This window comes from Melozone crissalis, unplaced genomic scaffold, assembly GCF_028551555.1.
Source record: "Melozone crissalis strain CALT ecotype California unplaced genomic scaffold, PUWL_Pcris_2 ptg000042l_1, whole genome shotgun sequence".
NCBI lineage: Eukaryota > Metazoa > Chordata > Aves > Passeriformes > Passerellidae > Melozone > Melozone crissalis.
The window spans coordinates 58784513-58801389 of record NW_026535820.1 but is presented as its reverse complement, the minus strand read 5'-3'; the positions used below and the strand labels follow the sequence as shown (position 1 = coordinate 58801389).

At 38.0% G+C, this 16877-nt stretch overlaps 1 protein-coding gene across 1 annotated transcript; it reads left to right on the top strand.

Annotated features, from left to right (window-relative positions):
• The first annotated feature begins 366 nt into the window (after nucleotides 1–366).
• Nucleotides 367–16650, top strand: TBC1D7 (TBC1 domain family member 7). The gene is made up of 8 exons (XM_054285330.1): nucleotides 367–422; nucleotides 876–999; nucleotides 1663–1743; nucleotides 4628–4815; nucleotides 6429–6566; nucleotides 8193–8338; nucleotides 15395–15524; nucleotides 16327–16650. The coding sequence occupies exons 2-8, from the start codon at nucleotides 888–890 to the stop codon at nucleotides 16411–16413; spliced, it is 882 nt and encodes a 293-aa protein (XP_054141305.1). The 5' UTR covers nucleotides 367–422; nucleotides 876–887; the 3' UTR covers nucleotides 16414–16650.
• The last annotated feature ends 227 nt before the right edge of the window (nucleotides 16651–16877 follow it).

Sequence of the window (16877 nt, the reverse complement as noted above, 5' to 3'; positions counted from 1 at the left end):
AATTATTTTTTTTTGAAGTTTTGCTGCTGTCACTGGACAAGATAAAAGTTAAGATTGTTCTTAGTCCTTGGAATTAGGAAACAGAACTTTCTCATGTTTGCAAGCCTGAAGAGGAGAGAGAATTGATAGTTAGAGGGTTGGGTTGAGCTGAATTGAAATGTCATTTACAGTTGTTCTGATACACAGAGCACTCACTGGAATTTACCTTTGTCTCCACTACAGGGATGAGACATTTGTTTGGTTTTAGTGCTGGAATAACAAGCTCAAGGCTGTGGCTGTTACAGCAGCTGGTAACAACATGAGCATTTAATTCCTATCTGCAGCTTAAGAAGAAACCTACACACCCAGCCTTATTCTTCCCTGTCCCCCCTGTGCCACTGGGGCCAGCTCTGGCTTGTCCTTGCTTCTGACTACCTTGACTGGTGAGTAAGAAACCTAATAATTTTACTTATGTGTGCAATAGTTCTACTTGAGTAGGGTTTTTGTAGTCAGAATTTTGTCAGACTTGTAACTGTACTTTTTAATGTTGGTTTTGAAGTACAGGGCATGGCATAAAATATTTAAGTCGTTCTCCAGCAGTTTTTAAAAAAACTTTTTGGAATTTAGCATAATATACTATGTGGATAATTTAAAAAAATCCCTTAATTTTGTCTGTAAAGTTGGCATCTTTAGATCTTGTTTAGAATAAATTACATTTATAATTGTTTATGTAAGTATGTGACAAAAAACATCTTGGAAGATTTAATATTCTGTAGGGTTTATTAATACTGTAGAGACACAGGCAGTAAATTTATATCAGTGTGCAAAATTCCTTGACCTTAAAGGAATAGGAATGTATGTTTGTCAGTCTTCAGAGGAATTCATTGTTTCTTCAGGAGGAATCAGCTATGGCTGATGACTCTCAGAGAAACTTCCGCTCAGTGTATTATGAAAAGGTGGGATTTCGTGGAGTTGAAGAAAAGAAGTCGCTGGAAATTCTGCTGAAGGATGATCGTTTGGGCAAGTTGATTTCACTGTTTGCTCTGTTTTTTGGTGATTAGGGGCTGGGGAGGGAGTAATAGATAATGCTTACCTGCTGTGCTTAATACTTTTTTCAGTTTTGCATCTTTCACCAATAATTCGTCAGTCAGTGCTAGCAGACCTTCGATTTTCAAAGACCTGAAAATCTGATTTTTAAAACTATTAAAGATTTCTCACCTTGCTTGTTTCTTCTTTTTTTCCTTCTTTCATTCTCTGTGCCCAAGAAACTTAAAGATTTTTAGAGAAAGCAATTTTAATCTGAGAATGCATCATCTCATGCTGTCAATTCCATCTAACTTCAAAGCAATGAAGATGTTATTGCTTTTGGTCCCTGAGGAGTGCCACATCTCTGGCAGAACAGAAAGATAAATGTTGTCCCTTTAAAAAAGGCCTTAATTATTTTGACAGTGACATGCTTTACAAAATGCCTATAAAAATGGTCCAGTCTCCTCCTTATGAAACCTGGAGTAGTTTTACTGTAAGTCAGGCCAATGTGAAAGCATTTGTTGATAATATGTGGTGAAATAGAGAATTTCAATCTGCAACTAAAGTTTGTCATACTTACCTGGGTCAGAGATGCAAGCCTATTTGTAACTGTATTTAAATTTGTCCTGAATTTTTTTTCTTTTCATTTCTTTACAGATATTGAGAAGCTTTGCACATTTAGTCAAAGGTTTCCTCTTCCATCCATGTATCGTATACTGGTGTGGAAAGTGCTTCTAGGTATGAATGGAATATAGAATGTATATTCTATATGTATCTGTATAACACAGAATATAGAATGTTATGTATCTGTATAACATGGAATATAGAATGTAGGAAGGTGCAATTTTTTCTTTTTAAAATTTTTTTTTTGTCTTTGAAGAAGTAATGACAGGATTATTCTGTATTACCTTGCCTACTGATGCATATTTAGCCTCCTTTTGTATCCACCTTGGATGCCCAATGGCAATTATAAAACAAGTTTTTGAGAACTTTGCTGAAATGTGCCTAGGAGAGTGTGTTTCTATATTTAACTTTGTAACACTATCCAAGTACATTTATGAAATGAATTTGAAATGTGGATTATAAGAAGTTATCTATATCTGATAAGATATTCAGTTGTGCTCCTGAAATAACAGACAATGAAGTTGAAGTAAAGTTGTGATTAATTTTAAACTGAGTGAAGCGTGGAATACATGTTTATTCTAAAGAGAAGCTTCGTGTTCTGCAGAATATTGGTTTCTTATGGTTTTGCTGCTGGCTTTGAATTGTATTTGCCATTGAAGAAGATACAAGGCTGAAGACAAGTTAATGGTATCCCCAGAAACTGTAAAAACCATAAATAGATTATATTTTCCTAGAAGTGCACTAGTCAGATGACTAATTCAAAAGTACTAATGGCTTTGCACTAACTGGTCAAGTACATTTGTTGACTAGATGCAAAGTCACGTCCACTTGGAGACAGGAGGGGTTTAAAAAAAAATCTTAATTTTCTAATTCATTTTTTCTCCTTCCAGTTTTTTACATTTTGAAAGTTTTAGCTTCATATTCCTGATTATGTGGAATATAATTTTTATTCCTTTTTTTTTTGGCAAAGGTAGTAAGTAAACACTGCACAGAAGGGGCAATATCTAATTACAAAGCTTGAAGTTCTTGGCGTTGAATTTACAGAGTAGTCCTACTTGATAAAAGGCTCTGCCATTAACAATATTATTGTATTCTGGGCAGTAGTCAGCATCCTTTAAAATATTAGTAGTGGGAAATAGAGCATAGGAGTTTTGGACAAGCAACTCAGTACAGAATCCTTCAGCCAGCATTATAATAGTGAAATACGTCTCTGTGCAAAATTGTGGCTCACTGCAGAGCCAGGTCTTGGGCTGCTTTAGATAAAGGATCTGTGAATCATATGATAACACAAAACACCTTATGAATCAACTGCATGGAAAGTTATACTGGTTCTAAAAAGTATGTTGTATTTTAAACCCAGAGTGATTCATTTCACAGAATGAAGTTGTTTCAGGGGAGGTTTGGGTTGGATATCAGAATAAGATTCTTCACCCAGAGGGCGGTTTGGTACTGGAACAGTTTCCCAGGGAAGTGGTCACAGCACCAAGCCTGACAGAGTTCAAGAAGTGAGCTCTGCTCTCAGGCAGTGTGATTTTTTGGAGTAGCCTTGTGAAAGGCCAGGAGGGGGACTCAGTGGTCCTTGTGGGTCCCTTCAAACTCGCAATATTCTGATTTCAAGTATTCCTGCTGTTATTTTGTAACATGCCTTGGGTGAACAGAGGTTCAGGGACTTTCCTTACACTGCATTTCAGTGTTGGCAGTTGTTAGAAAAGCTGGTATTGAGAAGGACAGTTCAAAATCTCTCCCCCTAAATGGCTGGAACCACTGCCCAGTCCATTTCTGGTGAGAGGTGTTATGTGACCTCTACATAATGTTAATAATTTAAGAAAAGGGAGTGTGTCCTGTCAACAAAACCCTCTCAGACATGTGCCAAGGCTTGCTGATGTCCCAGGTGACATGGTGTGTCAGAAATGCCTTTGTTACCTTCCTATTTGAGGATGACTCCTGATGGTTTCCAGGCACCTCTCTGTTGTTTCAGCTTTGTTTTGCCTGCCTAAGGTTGTCCTCTGTGTTTGAGGAGAGCAGTTGGCAGTATGTACACTCAGTTATGATGTTGACTCTCTTTTGGCGTATCGTGAAAAATGTCTTGCTTTCTTCCAGCTTTTGAGATGCAGACCAGTTTGCAGCTGGAAAAGAAAAGATAATTTTCTGTCTGATGTGCTTGTTCCTCAACCCAGCCATTTCATGGTGTAACACTTGGCAGGAATATTTTTTTTCTTTAAATGAGAGGTAAAAGGAGCAGGTAACTTGTTTCAGAACTGACTTTTGAAGAATACTTTGTTCTCATGGGTTTCTACACTGGGAAAAATTCTGCTCCACTAGTGATAAGGAAATGGCTTTTTTTGCCTAGGTGTATATATGTTTTTATTTCTTTTAAAGTCTGTGACAGTTTTGTTGTGAAAATCAGTGCATGGCAAGACTCTCAGGTAGGGGAATGGACTGAGTGAAACGGTAAGTATCTCTGCTGGAGATGCTGTGTAATTTTCTTTGCCTTTCTACTTAGATACTTTTTAAATTTTTTTTTCTCCCAGAAAACTAGAAAAGATATTTGTGTTGTGCTAAGAAAATAACAAATGTTACTTTACAAGTGATTATGTGACATTTTAAGTTCTAATCTTTAATTGATTCAACTGATTGATTTTGGTTTTTGAATGTCATTTTAGGGAGAATTAATCTCTGGTACAGTGAGTAAAGACTTTTCTGGCAGTAAAATAATTATTACTGCAGTGAACAGCATCTTTGCATTAGTTAGTTGCATGTATATATTCTCTGTCATCTCAGACAAAGTGTAGAATTTGAGAAAATGAACAGCTAATGTATATAAAAACCATTCTACAGTGACTTGGTTTTCAAAATAAATGGAAGCTGGGCACAAATATACAACTAATACTGTAGCGAAAACTAGACATGTAAAAGTAGGATTCCTCCTTACAATTGCTTATATTTTTTTCTTTTAATTTTTAAAATTTAATTGTTTTTGTTTTTGTTTTTTGTTTAGGGATCATTCCTCCTCACCACGAATCTCATGCTTTGGTGATGAAGTACCGGAAGGAGCAGTACTGGGACATTCACCACGCTCTCCGTGTGATTCGCTTTATTAATGATTCTACCCCACAGGTGGATGTTTTCCTCCGCATACATCAGCTGGAATCAGGCAAACTGCCTCGAAACGTAGCTTTTCCATTGGTCAGTGGTGATTTTAACAGTCTGTTAAATACAGTACTTTATTGAACTTGAAACTGTAAACCAGTGAGAAACTGAACTGCAGGTCACCCCACAAGTGCTTGTAGATAGAGTAGGTAAGGTGAATGGAAAGCAGAGAAGTACTAGTATAAAATAAAGAATTTTAGTCAAAGTGCTTTTCTCTTTTCCTTCCCCTAAGTACTTATGTAAGATTTTATGCGTTAAAATCTTTTTTGTCCTTTTTTCCTGCTAGGTTTCAAGCCTCTTGTACTCCGGGGCACTTCAGTTTCTTTATAGCACTGACATGAAATGACATCATCTCATTGTAGCTCATAGGTTCTTACATTCCTGAAACAAGGGTAATTCAGAGCCTGTACAAGCAGTGATTTAATGCAAGTTGCAGCAAATACTTAAATGATTTGTTTTTAAATCTAAACTTCAGTGTACTGTCCTCCTTTTTTTCTTAGTCTGAACTGACCTGGGCTTCTGTCAGGTAGTGCACATACTCTGCTGTTCACAGTATACACCCATATGGTTAAACAAGGCTGTGTTGTGATGGTGAATTAGTAGTGTAATGATAAAAACAATGAGTGGTTCTTTCTTTTCTCCATGAAATAGGAGATGAGGAAAGGAGCCACAGAGTTTTCTAAGTGGATTCGTCCTGTAGTTAATTTATCTATATTCACTCTAGCCCAGCTTAATTTGTAATTTTCATCTGTAACCACAAATTTTGACATAAGTACTTAAAGAAAAGTTCAAAATAAAAAAAAAGTTCGACTTGAGATGGAAAATTCAGTAATATTTAGAATTGGAGGATTGCCTGCAGCATTCTCTTGTCAGAGGAGGGAATGTTTTCATACACTTACCATTTCCTAGGAATGTGGCCATCCTACCCTGCAAATTTCCAGTAGAGAAATTTCCTTGATTTTGGCATGTGATGCAGTGGGCTGAAAATTCGTCCCTTCTAGAGCAGTATTGCCTTCTGAGCAAGTGTTTTGTCAGTGCATCCCAGAGCTGCTCTCAGGACTGGGGTGAGGTTTCATAGCAATGGTGTTTAGCAGAGCCCCAGTCATTTCTCCTGTAACTCAGGTTTGTTTTGCTGCTGCAGAAAGCATTTGTTCTCTTTTCAGTGCAGTCACTGTCCCCTTAAACTTAGGAGAGGTTGCTCTTGATGGTGGTGCAGGTGTTTTATTGTAGAGGCAGAGGGAGATAGAGATGTCAGATTGATCTAAATATTTTGAAATGCTTGAGTTACAAACGGAAGTCTGCTGAGTGTTTTGTGCATCTGAATGCAGAGAGTTCAAGTAAGGATATGTGTGTATAGGAGCAGTCTGTGTGGCAGAGACACAAACCCAGTAGTACTTAGGACTCTCTATATACTGAATCATATTTTGGTTTTAAAAGCAAGACAAGTCCTACTTGCTCTGTTTTAATAGATATCTGTCATCATCATGCAGCTGCTGCCCGATGTCTTGTTTAGGAACGTCAGAACAGCTTTTTGTGTATGTTGATTCCTGTTTTTTTTCCCTGAATAGCAGAGAAAAGGAATATAAGAATACTTTAAATCAGAATAGTCCAATACTTTGTAGATCACTTTTTTTTGCTTTGTTTTTCAGGAACCTGAAGATGAAGTGTTTCTTGCTATTGCTAAAGCAATGGAGGAAATGGTAGAGGATCCGATAGAATGCTATTGGCTTGTCAGTTGTTTTGTGAATCAGCTGAACAGCAAGCACAAAGATTCATTACAACAGCTGGTAAGGAAAAAGGATTTTTTATTTTTACAAGGAGAAGCAGTCACAGAAAGCATTAACACAAGGAGTCAACTGGAGAATCAGAAGTGACACCCTTGGATTCTCTTCCACCAGCTACTTTGAAAATAGGGGATGAGTGCTTTTTGCATTGTGACTGTGCTGCCCTGTTTAATGTAGCATTAGAAATAGCTTTTGTTTGGTATGTGGTAATTTTCAATTAACTTTTTTCTCTAAAGTTTACATTGTATCCAGTTGAATTATATGTCCCACAAATTGGTCACTTGAAATTTTTCTTTAAACAATTAAAATGTCAGAAGTGAAGAACATCTTGATGTATGTCTGCTACTTTTTGGGCTGCATCTCTGGCATTCACATGCTGCTCATTGGATGATAGACAAAGCACAGTTTTGCTTTATAAGTGGAGCAGAGTACTCCATCTTCAGAAAAACAGTATGTTGCAGATCAAGTTATAGTAAGAAGTGGAATAGATTTTTTGTAGCACTGACAATTTAAACACTATTACAGAATATTAATTTTGAATTTCTGTTTTCCTGATTTATAAATTTATAAAATGAAAATTTGATTTTAATGTGTACTTACCAAAATGATGAAAGTTCTTGTAATTCATCAAAAAGCCGTAACAGAGGAGGAATTTTTAGTGAACAATGTCCTAAAAAGTAAAAATATCGAGTACGTGTGCACCAACAATTGCTGAATAGAAATTTGCTGAGGAAAATTATGCCTGCCCTTGTTAGTTCTTCTGGAACTAAGAAATAATTTTTAAATCTACCTCTTGTATCTGTGGGTGGTACATTCAACTATATCAGTTCAAAGGAGAAAGGAGTATTTTCAAAGTGTGTGTTTGTACGATGTGACATGAAGAGTGCCAAGTGTCTCCCTCCCTATTTTTTATTTTTTTTTTGTAACACAATCTATGTGCCAAGACTCAGGAGATGAGAATATTGGCAAAGGAAACGTTTTCTGCCTTTGACAGTTGAAGTCCTTAGCAGTTTGCCTAACTATGACAAAGCATAAAGGTAGTCAAGAATTTATGAAAATGTGTATTATGTTACATTAAAATTTAAACAAGATGAGAAAATTATCCACATGTTTATGCCTTAAATACTTAGGGTTTTTAAACAATAAGTCAGTGTCCAGCCTTTAATGGGTTGCACAGGGATTTGCTCTCAGAATTGATTTTTTGGGTTTTGCTGTGTTGTGTGTAGATATTTTTGATGTATGCTGAGGTGATTCGGTTTGAGGTGAATGAAACTCGATTTTACTTGTGAAGGTAGCAGTAATTAGTGCACGTTTAATCTTTGCATTGCTTGAAGCTCTGAAGCACATCCTTGCACCAGGGAATACTGCATATCTTGGAAGTTCTGCTAGTGGTCAGCAGTTTCAGGAAGCTGAGGTTGTTTCTTTGATTAAGTACATAATTAGTTAATTGCAAAAGTCGGTAACACCTGTATTTTGGAACAACTAAAACAATGAAGGTACATTATTTTAATATGCTACATTGCCCCATTACATTAATTGAATTGTTAAGACAATGCTTGTCTTACAGTGTGCATTAACTATGAAGGTATTCTGATGTGAGTTACCTAAAATTTTCTAATCCTTTCTCAGCCAAAAGTTCTGGAGCAGTATTTGAACATTGAAGATAACAGACTGCTGATGCATCTGAAGGCATGTTCTGCAATGAGCAAACTCCCCTATGATCTTTGGTTTAAAAAGTGTTTTGCAGGATGTTTACCTGAGTCCAGTTTACAGAGGCAAGTTTTTTTTTTCTTTCTGTTTGTAACTGCATAGTCATTTCAGCTTTCTGTCACTAGCAGGCAAAGAGCTTTCCATACTTTATCTGTAATATTATGGTGTTAGCTTTATTGTTAACTTGGAAATGATAAAATTGGATTTCATTCCCCTTGTTACTGATGCAAGATAATCAATCTCTGTGTGATTATTTCACCTACTGAAAATAAAAAGAATGGAGCTAAGTATACCAGCTGATTCTGTTGGACACTTAGTGCCTCCTAGGATGCAGAATTCCAAACCCTCTGTCAGTGTTACATAGCTGAGTGGTAGTCAGTTTTTGGGCTTGGGACAAAATCTCTGCTTAGGGAGTGATTGTAATATTGCATTAGTGTTACATGAAAAAGATTTTGGGAATGTGTATGGGTTTTGGCTGGGATAGAGTTAGATTTGTTCAGAGTACTGGTATAGGGCTGTGTTTTGGAGCACAGGGATGTTTTAGTTCCTGCAGAGCAGCGCTTACACGGCGTCGTTCTGCTCCTCACCAGCAAGGAGGCTGGGGGTGCACAGGAGCATGGCTGGGAGGGGTCACAGCCAGGGCAGCTGACTCCAGCTGGAATGTCCCATTCCATGTGCAGTCATGCTCAGCAGTTCATCTGAGGAGCATTTGCTGGGGACTCACTGGCCATCAGTCAGGGTGGTGGGCAGCTGTTCTCAGTTGTATTGCTTGTCTCAGGTTTTATTTTCCTTTCTTCCTTACAATTTTTTTAGAAATTATTACTTCTTTTTAATTATGAAACATTTTTTTCTCCACCCACAAATTTGTTTCTTGCTTCTACCCTTCCAATTTTTCCCCCATCCTGCTGGTGGAGGTAGTAAATGAATGATTGGCTGCTGCTCAGTTGCTGGCTGGGGTTAAACTATGACAGAAAGTTTATTTTAAAAAGTACTAAGGCAAGTTGAATATTACAAAATTAATGAAATTGTGGAATATATCAGGATTCTGCAGTTACAAATAGGTTGTTGAGCTTTTAAAAGGGAAAAATTCTTGTGTGTGACACTTCACTGAAGGGCTTTTGAAATGAAGCTTGTATGATTTCCCTAATTCTGCTGCCTGAGAACTCTTGGAAAGCAGGAAATTCAAGCTCAATGTAGAGAAACATCTCTCTGCATTAACAAGAGTTGCTGATAGCTGAACAGGATGTGGCACAGAGAAAACAATGGTGTCATTTGCAGCTGTCTAAAAACTTTGAGAAGTAACAATGTTCAAGAGAAACTTTACTTCGAGGTAATCACAGGACTTCAGTGGCTAGAATAGGAACCTAGCATGGAAACAGTGCTTTGTAAATTGCTTTGTAGAAAATGCTTTTATGGTGGTAAAGTTGGTAATAATCTGAATAGTGGATGCAGTGTTTGTTTATCTGGTGCTTCATGTTCTGTGGAGGAAAGTGGAAAATGCCTGTTCTTAAAAATGTTTTATTTACCCTTACAAGAATAAGAAGATTTTAGGGAACAAGCTGTAAGATTAGAAATCATGCTCCCTTCTCTTGTTGGACCATGGTCTTTTGAGTTCTGTAGGTTTTATTATTGTCAAGGGTAATGTTTTAGGGAAAAAAAAAACATTTTGTGAAGGATTGAGGCCTTTAGGTGCAACATGGTTATTGTTACATGGCAAGTTCTTCTCATCAAGCACCTGTAAGGCACCAAAATAGTCTTGTCTGCCTAGTGCTTGTGTGATGTGGTGATTGAAAGCTTTTACTACTTCTGTGACTGCAGAAATTATGTAAGCATGTGTAGTATAGGATGTTTGTTACAGTTTAGAGCTTAGAGCTCATGTGATTCAATTTTGCTACTGGATCTTATGGCTGTGGACAAGAGCTGAGAGAGGAATTTGTGTCAGAGCAGATTTGCTCTCGGAAGATGGAGATTTTTTAAAAATTTCTGTTGAAAATTGAAAGTTCAATGGAGCTATGTCATCCTGATGGTGTAAAAGGAGAAATCTAGATGAAGAATTTTGATTTTTGTATTTCATCTAGCAAGAATATTTTGCTTCAACTATCTATAATATTGATTTAGTTTTATTTACATGAAATATTTTGTCTAATCAGTGTGCATCTTTAACATTTCCATATGCAGTTTTACCTTACTGAAATGAGAATATTTTGATTACCTGAAATTTTTTAATACTGTTTTTTCCCCCTGGAAAAGGTCAAAATACTGGCTTTTTCTATCACTCTGGAATAAAAACAAATTTCAGTGTTGGTATTTCTGACGCAGAACAATCCTTTTCCCTACAGTTCTTGTGGGAACATGATGAAAGTGCACTTTTTCTTGGCAGTTTAGGTTTGTGAATTATTCAGTTGTAATCATAATGGCCTTATTCGCTGAGGAAATAACATACTTCATGGGTAGTGTGTGACAGATGAACTTAATTAATGCTTGGAGACTCAGTTTGGATTAGGATCTAGAAGCCCCAGTGCTTATCTGAAATGCATCCAGATGTCAGTGTTGAAACTGCTGAGGTTTGAAGGTCTCCAGTTCTCCCGTGAATTTTACTTTCTTGTGAAGTGAGAGATTATCTGAACACAGTCTTTTATGATTTATTTTCACTTATGATTTACCACTGCATTTCTTAGAGTGGCTGCTTACTTTCTGTGAACTATAGTCTTCTCTGTCAAGCAGATAAATCTAAAATTCATTGGTTTTTGTGTTTGTTTGGTTTTCTCTAAGGTGTACAAAACTTGTACATGCTGTGCATACCTGGTAATGGTGGGATGAAGTTGCACAATACCAGTACCTGACAGGCACTGCTACTCAGTATAAATACTGTTTTATACACACTTCAAGTTGCACCATAGGTAAAATTTACGTATCAGTTTAATGTAAGTGGGCTTGGAAAATACATACGGACAGGTTTCACGTGGAAACTTTTGCTTTGAGCTTATGCAGTGTCTAATACACTTGGCATATTATGTGATGAGCTTTTTAACAAGCTTCTTAAAGGTGTCACATTCGTGAAAGGGAGGAGCACACCATTCCAAAGACTCTGTATCCTACCTGGAATATAGACAGGGTGTTTTCTGGAATATGAACCAGCCTGTAGCAGAGGTTTGAGAGACACAGAAAGGTGTGTTTCTCTCTGAGACAGAGAACTGGATCACACCTTTGTTTTCATATTCATCATTGCCCTGTTTGTTTGTTTGTTTGATTTGTGCAGCAGCATATTTGCTCATCTGTTTGGTAAGCCCATGTGTGGAAAGCTTTCCAGTGGTGCTGTGAGGGCCCTCAGCTGGAGATCGCTGCTCTTAAACCTTGGGGTCCTGTTTGTGGCTTCATCTCAACAGGAAAAATGTCCCTTTGGCTCCCAGTTTAATCTGGCACTGTCAGCCCAGATGATCCAGCAGAAGCAGTGCAGCTTTGCAGTGTAATTGTGAATTAGCCAGGCATTTTTTATGGCCTAATAATGCCGCCTACATATCAGGCCCCTGCCTGATGTTGTTTGTACTCTGCACTGAAGGCTTGGCATTGGCTGGCTGCTTTTAGTTTATTAGTCTCTGGCAACTTGGTAGTGGCAAAGTATTTTGTCATTCTCCTGAAATCTTTTGACTTTCAAACTGGCACTATCTCACGTATTCATATAATTCTGTAGTTTTACATCTGTGATCTCCATGCCCTGCATAAATTACATTTAGTTGTAAAAATGTAAGTAATTTGTTAATAGAAACAACAGAAATATGGAAAATGTCTTAAATTTACTGTGGAGCAGGAGGACATAAGAATGTGCATGTGGGCTGCTACTACAGAGAAATGTTATTCCGTTTGCCTTTGTCTCACTGAGCTGCTTCCCAGGTTTGGAAATGAAGATCATGATAGATCAGGGTGAGATTTGTGTGAGCCTCATCATGTCCCTCCATGCCCAGTTACCTCTGGAAGGACATCCAGAAGTGCAGGCAGAGGAGAAAGCATTTGTTTTTTTTAGATGTCTCTTGTCTGGATGGCTGGAGGAGCAGAACCAGGAAATAAGGTTGAGTGTGTTTACCCTGCAGCGTAGGGAAAAACTGAGGTTAATGGTAATGTATAAGAAAAAGAGAGAGCAGCAGTGCTGTGATGCCTCCTGTGTATTACTGCACTGTGGTGCTGCAGGAACCTCAGAGAGTGCCTGGAGAATGGCATCCCTTCACACACAGGTGCACACAGAGTGTCCTATCTTGTCTATAGAAGAGGCTCAGTTAAAGTAAATGGTTTCATTTGCATAATCCTTGGCATGCTCTTTGCCTTTATAGCTTCCCATTTCTTTTTATTTTTCCTTGTGGTTGTCAGTACTGCTTTGCTGTTCAAGAAACACCTGCAAGAGTGTTCCTGTGGTAATCGAACAGTTGTATTTTACAGAGGATGATAGTCACACAAAACATAGTGAATTTTGTTCATAATATGTATTTCTTTTTCTGAATTCCTGTGTAGGGCTGTAGGTACAGTTTCATGATGTTTCTCTTATACTCTCCTCCTCTCCAGGAGTATCAAAGAACAGGTAAAAATTTGCAGTAAAGTCAATCTTAAATGATTGCTACTAAAAAAGTGAAAACAGGACACCTGTATACACAATGTATAAAGACTGCTGTATTAGAATAGGATCATCAGAAAATATATTTCCTTGAAACTGCTGTGGTTTTTTTCCACTTTTGAAAGTTTATGTTGTTCCTGGCTCTGCTGGTACGGACAGGGTGCTGACTGTTGATCACAGTGTTGCACAGTCATTCCCAATTACTGTTACTGGTGGAGTTTTACTGAGTGTAACAATAGCTGGAAATGTTAAGGAAAAAATACTGCAGCAGACACAGCTGGTTAGTGCTCACATCTCATTCATGCACTTTGCTGTGCACCATCTACCAAAATTTGTGAAGACACTGGTGATTTAGATACTGCATCTGTTTTGCCATTGTTAAAACATTTGTTCTGGAATCAGACTAAATAACGCAGGAAAACAATAGAGTGTTTTCTGAGCATAGCATGTAACCTAATGTAATTATGGAGGCTGAAGTCAGAAGAATTGGAAGCAAAATAATGAAAGAAGACTGGATATTTTATAATAGGATTAGTAAGTTTGTTTTCAAATTAACATGAGCTTTGATATGAACTTTAAAAATTATTTCCTGTTTTTGAGATCTGCTACTCTCTGTAATTGTCACTCGTAATTACAGTTCTGATGCACATGGGGAAGTTTTTTTTGTGTTCTAAACAGATGTGTTTGGGAAGGAAAATGTTGTACAAGTAAACAGGAGTGACCTGTACAGTGTGGAACAGAGCTTTTGTCTCAGTTTTCTCATACCCTTGCTTAAAGCTTCCTAGACCTGACTTCAACAGCAAAGTAATATTTGCAGTGATCATTTGTCCTGGGATGCTTGACCCACAAATGAAGCAGTAAGATTTTGATCTTGCATTGTGTGTTGTTCCTGTCCCTGTGGGGATTATACTAATTGTTCAATCATAGCAAGACAGGGAATTAAAAATAAATTGCAAAGGGGAAAGAAATTGGTTGTGCCTTCCCCCCCCCCCCACCCCCCCAATCTGTCCTTGTGGGTTTTTTGTTTCCTTCTGCTTTGAGAATAGTCATGAGGATCTACACATTTGTTTTTCTCCTTTCTTTGTTATCAGTTAAAATCTAGTCCTGTGTTTGAGTTTGTGCCTGTTGCCTCAGATGATTGGAAAGTGCCTGGCTCCACCCTTTTTGCGCACTCCCTTCCAGTTTACATTGATAAGATTCCCCAGATCCCTCTCTTCTACAAGCTGAGCAGTCCAAGCTCTCTCACCTTTTCTCTCCTTTCATCACCTTCATTGCTCTTGGCTGGGCTCTCCCCTCTTAATTCCTTGTGTAAAAGTGTGATCCTCCACTTCAGCTCAGCTGTCAGAGTTCATGTCATGCCTGTGTTGTGCTCTCCTGGCGCTCTGGGCTGAAGGGCAAATTCTTCTGAGAGAGGTCATACAAAAATGAGTTGTCCCTGGAAGGAGCACACCCTTAGATCCAAATCTGAAGATGGGCTGCAGAAGATGTTTTTCAGTCAGTGTTACTATATTTAGAAATTATGGAGGACAGTGTGTGATCTTTGTTTCCCCATATTTTTATTTGGGAGGAGAAATACTTTGAACAAGTGCCCAGAAGGAGCAAGAACTGTAATCCTCAGAAACTCTTTCTGACACAGCTCTTAAAATTCAAGAACTAAAAATAATGTGAGCCCACAAAAGCTGCCATCTGACAGATGGTTTCGCACTGTTTTGTGTAATCTTTTATCTCGAGTCTCTTGAGCTGGGCCTGAGAGAGCTGCTGGATGAAGGATGATTTCAAATTGTTGCAGGCTAATAGTAGGTTTTGCTAGTGATGATCCATTTTAATATTCATCCAAGATCTGTTGCTGAAGCCTTTGGACACCTGCCCAAGGAGGTCCAGGTATGATTTCACACGAGAGGTAGGAGTGCCTAGGTATTTCTGAGAGTGTCTGTGCACAGTGGGATGGATTGGAAGATTTAATAGTTGTTCCTTGTGCCTAATTTAAACACCATGGACTATATCCTGCTGATAGATCATATTTGTATCTCATACAGCAATGACCTGCTTGAGATGTAGTAGTTTGCTATTACACCTCTTTGAATTTTTAGCAACTTAGTTGATTGAAGAGTATCTTTATTAGGCATGCTAATGAATTTTTTTTTTTTTTTGCATTAGGAAAAATTCTCATCTTTACCACACACTCAGGTAGCTGTGTAGTCCAGTAGAGTAGTTGTTACAGTCCAGGTTATTAAGCCAAGGTTTGCTTTTTGTACTTGAGCTTGTAAACAGTTCAATCTCTAAACAGCAACACACCATATCAGTACATTCCAATTACTGCTTGCCATCCCTCTGCTCTGTACAGATTGAAGAGTTGATAAAATGTCTTCTATTTATCCTGACCCAAATAATTCAGTACATTGCTGTTGTTCAGAAAAATATTCTGGATAGAGATGGTTGTACAAAGGCTGTTCTAGCAGAGAAATAAGCAGATAAACACTGCAATAATATTTAGTTATTTCTTTTCACTTTCTTCTAGAGTTTGGGACAAAGTTATAAGTGGATCCTGCAAGATTCTTGTGTTTGTTGCTGTGGAGATATTATTAACCTTTAAAATGAAGATAATAGCACTGAATTCTGCAGAAAAGATCACACAGTTTTTGGAAAATGTAAGTACTCTAATTATGCTTTGCATTACCTTTTATAGTTTATAACTGTTTCAGCCTGAATTGCTTGCCTGCTGCAGATGTACCAAAAGTTATTATTACATTACTGAGAACAGTGCAGCAGTACCGAGGTGAAGGGAGAATGCTCAGCAATGTGGATAATAACTTCTTCTATCAGGAGTTAAGGCTTCCATAGAATTAAATAATTTTTAGGGTTGGGGAATGTATTGTCTATGTTTGTACAGAATTAACATTTCTTGTGATACTAAAGGATTTTTCTGTGAAAGTAAGAGCAGGTCAGGTTTGGTTAATTTTTCTGGAGGCTTCTTAGAAGGGCTGGTTTCTGGTACCTTTTTTTTGTGTCTTGCCTGAGTGCAAATCTGTAGACTCAGTGTGTTTTCTGTTGATGTGAGGATGGGATCATGAACCTGACCCTGAACAGTAATGAGGTGTCTCAGCAGGGCTGTAGGGTCCTGTGTAACCCAGGTGAGTTACATGAGACACAGTCTGTGGCCATGGATAGGCAGTGTGAGCCATGCCTGGTGTCAGGGATGTGTGAAGTGTGAGGTGCCTGCCTGCTTGTCAGCATTTTGGAAATACAAGCTGTTTGTCCAAAACCTGGATGTAATATGGTGTGTGCAGGACAGAGGGATGGTGAGATGAGAGGACAGGGAGATGGGATTCTACTTTTGTTTTCTTTTTAATAAAGAGATAAAATCTGAACTGGAAATTCAAAGTCTTTATTTTAAACAAAGCAGTCTGAATGGAGTGCTCTGAGCAGGCACCTTGCCCTGATCTTTTGCAGATTCCTCAGGACAACACAGACGCCATTGTCAGCAAAGCTGTGGATCTGTGGCGCACGCACTGCGGGACTCCGGCACACTCAGCCTGAGAACTCTCCTGGCTTGCGACAGCTTGGGGAAAACTTGACTTTCCAAAAGACATTTTACCACCCTTCCCCCATCCCAGTGTGATGTTCTTCATTAACCCTTTTGTGTAAAGATGCTGTTAAAGCATGGTGACCAATATGTAAATATTTTTCAATAAATACAGATGGAATGAAGATACTTAATGATGGGGTGATGACTTCTGAAGTTATGTGTGCATCCAGCTACAGTACTTTGATTGCACAGTGTGCTCTCTTACTTTTGCAGAAGTAAAACTAACTCTTGAAGCAAGGTAAATAGATTTACTTGTAATGTAAAAATGTTTCAGTATGCCATCTTATACTTGATATGACTAGGTACTACTTGGAGGTATTTGTACAGTGAATTTACTGAATGTCAGCCTGCTGGGTGGTGGGCAAGCATGCTTTTGCTAGGAATGTAATTGTACTCTTTTAACACTGTAAATTTT

Coding starts and splice junctions, on each gene's coding strand:
- TBC1D7 (XM_054285330.1), top strand. CDS start 888: ATGGCTGATGACTCTCAGAGAAACTTCCGCTCAGTGTATTATGAAAAG. Junction 4,816..6,428: donor GAAACGTAGCTTTTCCATTG/GTCAGTGGTGAT, acceptor TTTGTTTTTCAG/GAACCTGAAGATGAAGTGTT. Junction 6,567..8,192: donor AAGATTCATTACAACAGCTG/GTAAGGAAAAAG, acceptor ATCCTTTCTCAG/CCAAAAGTTCTGGAGCAGTA.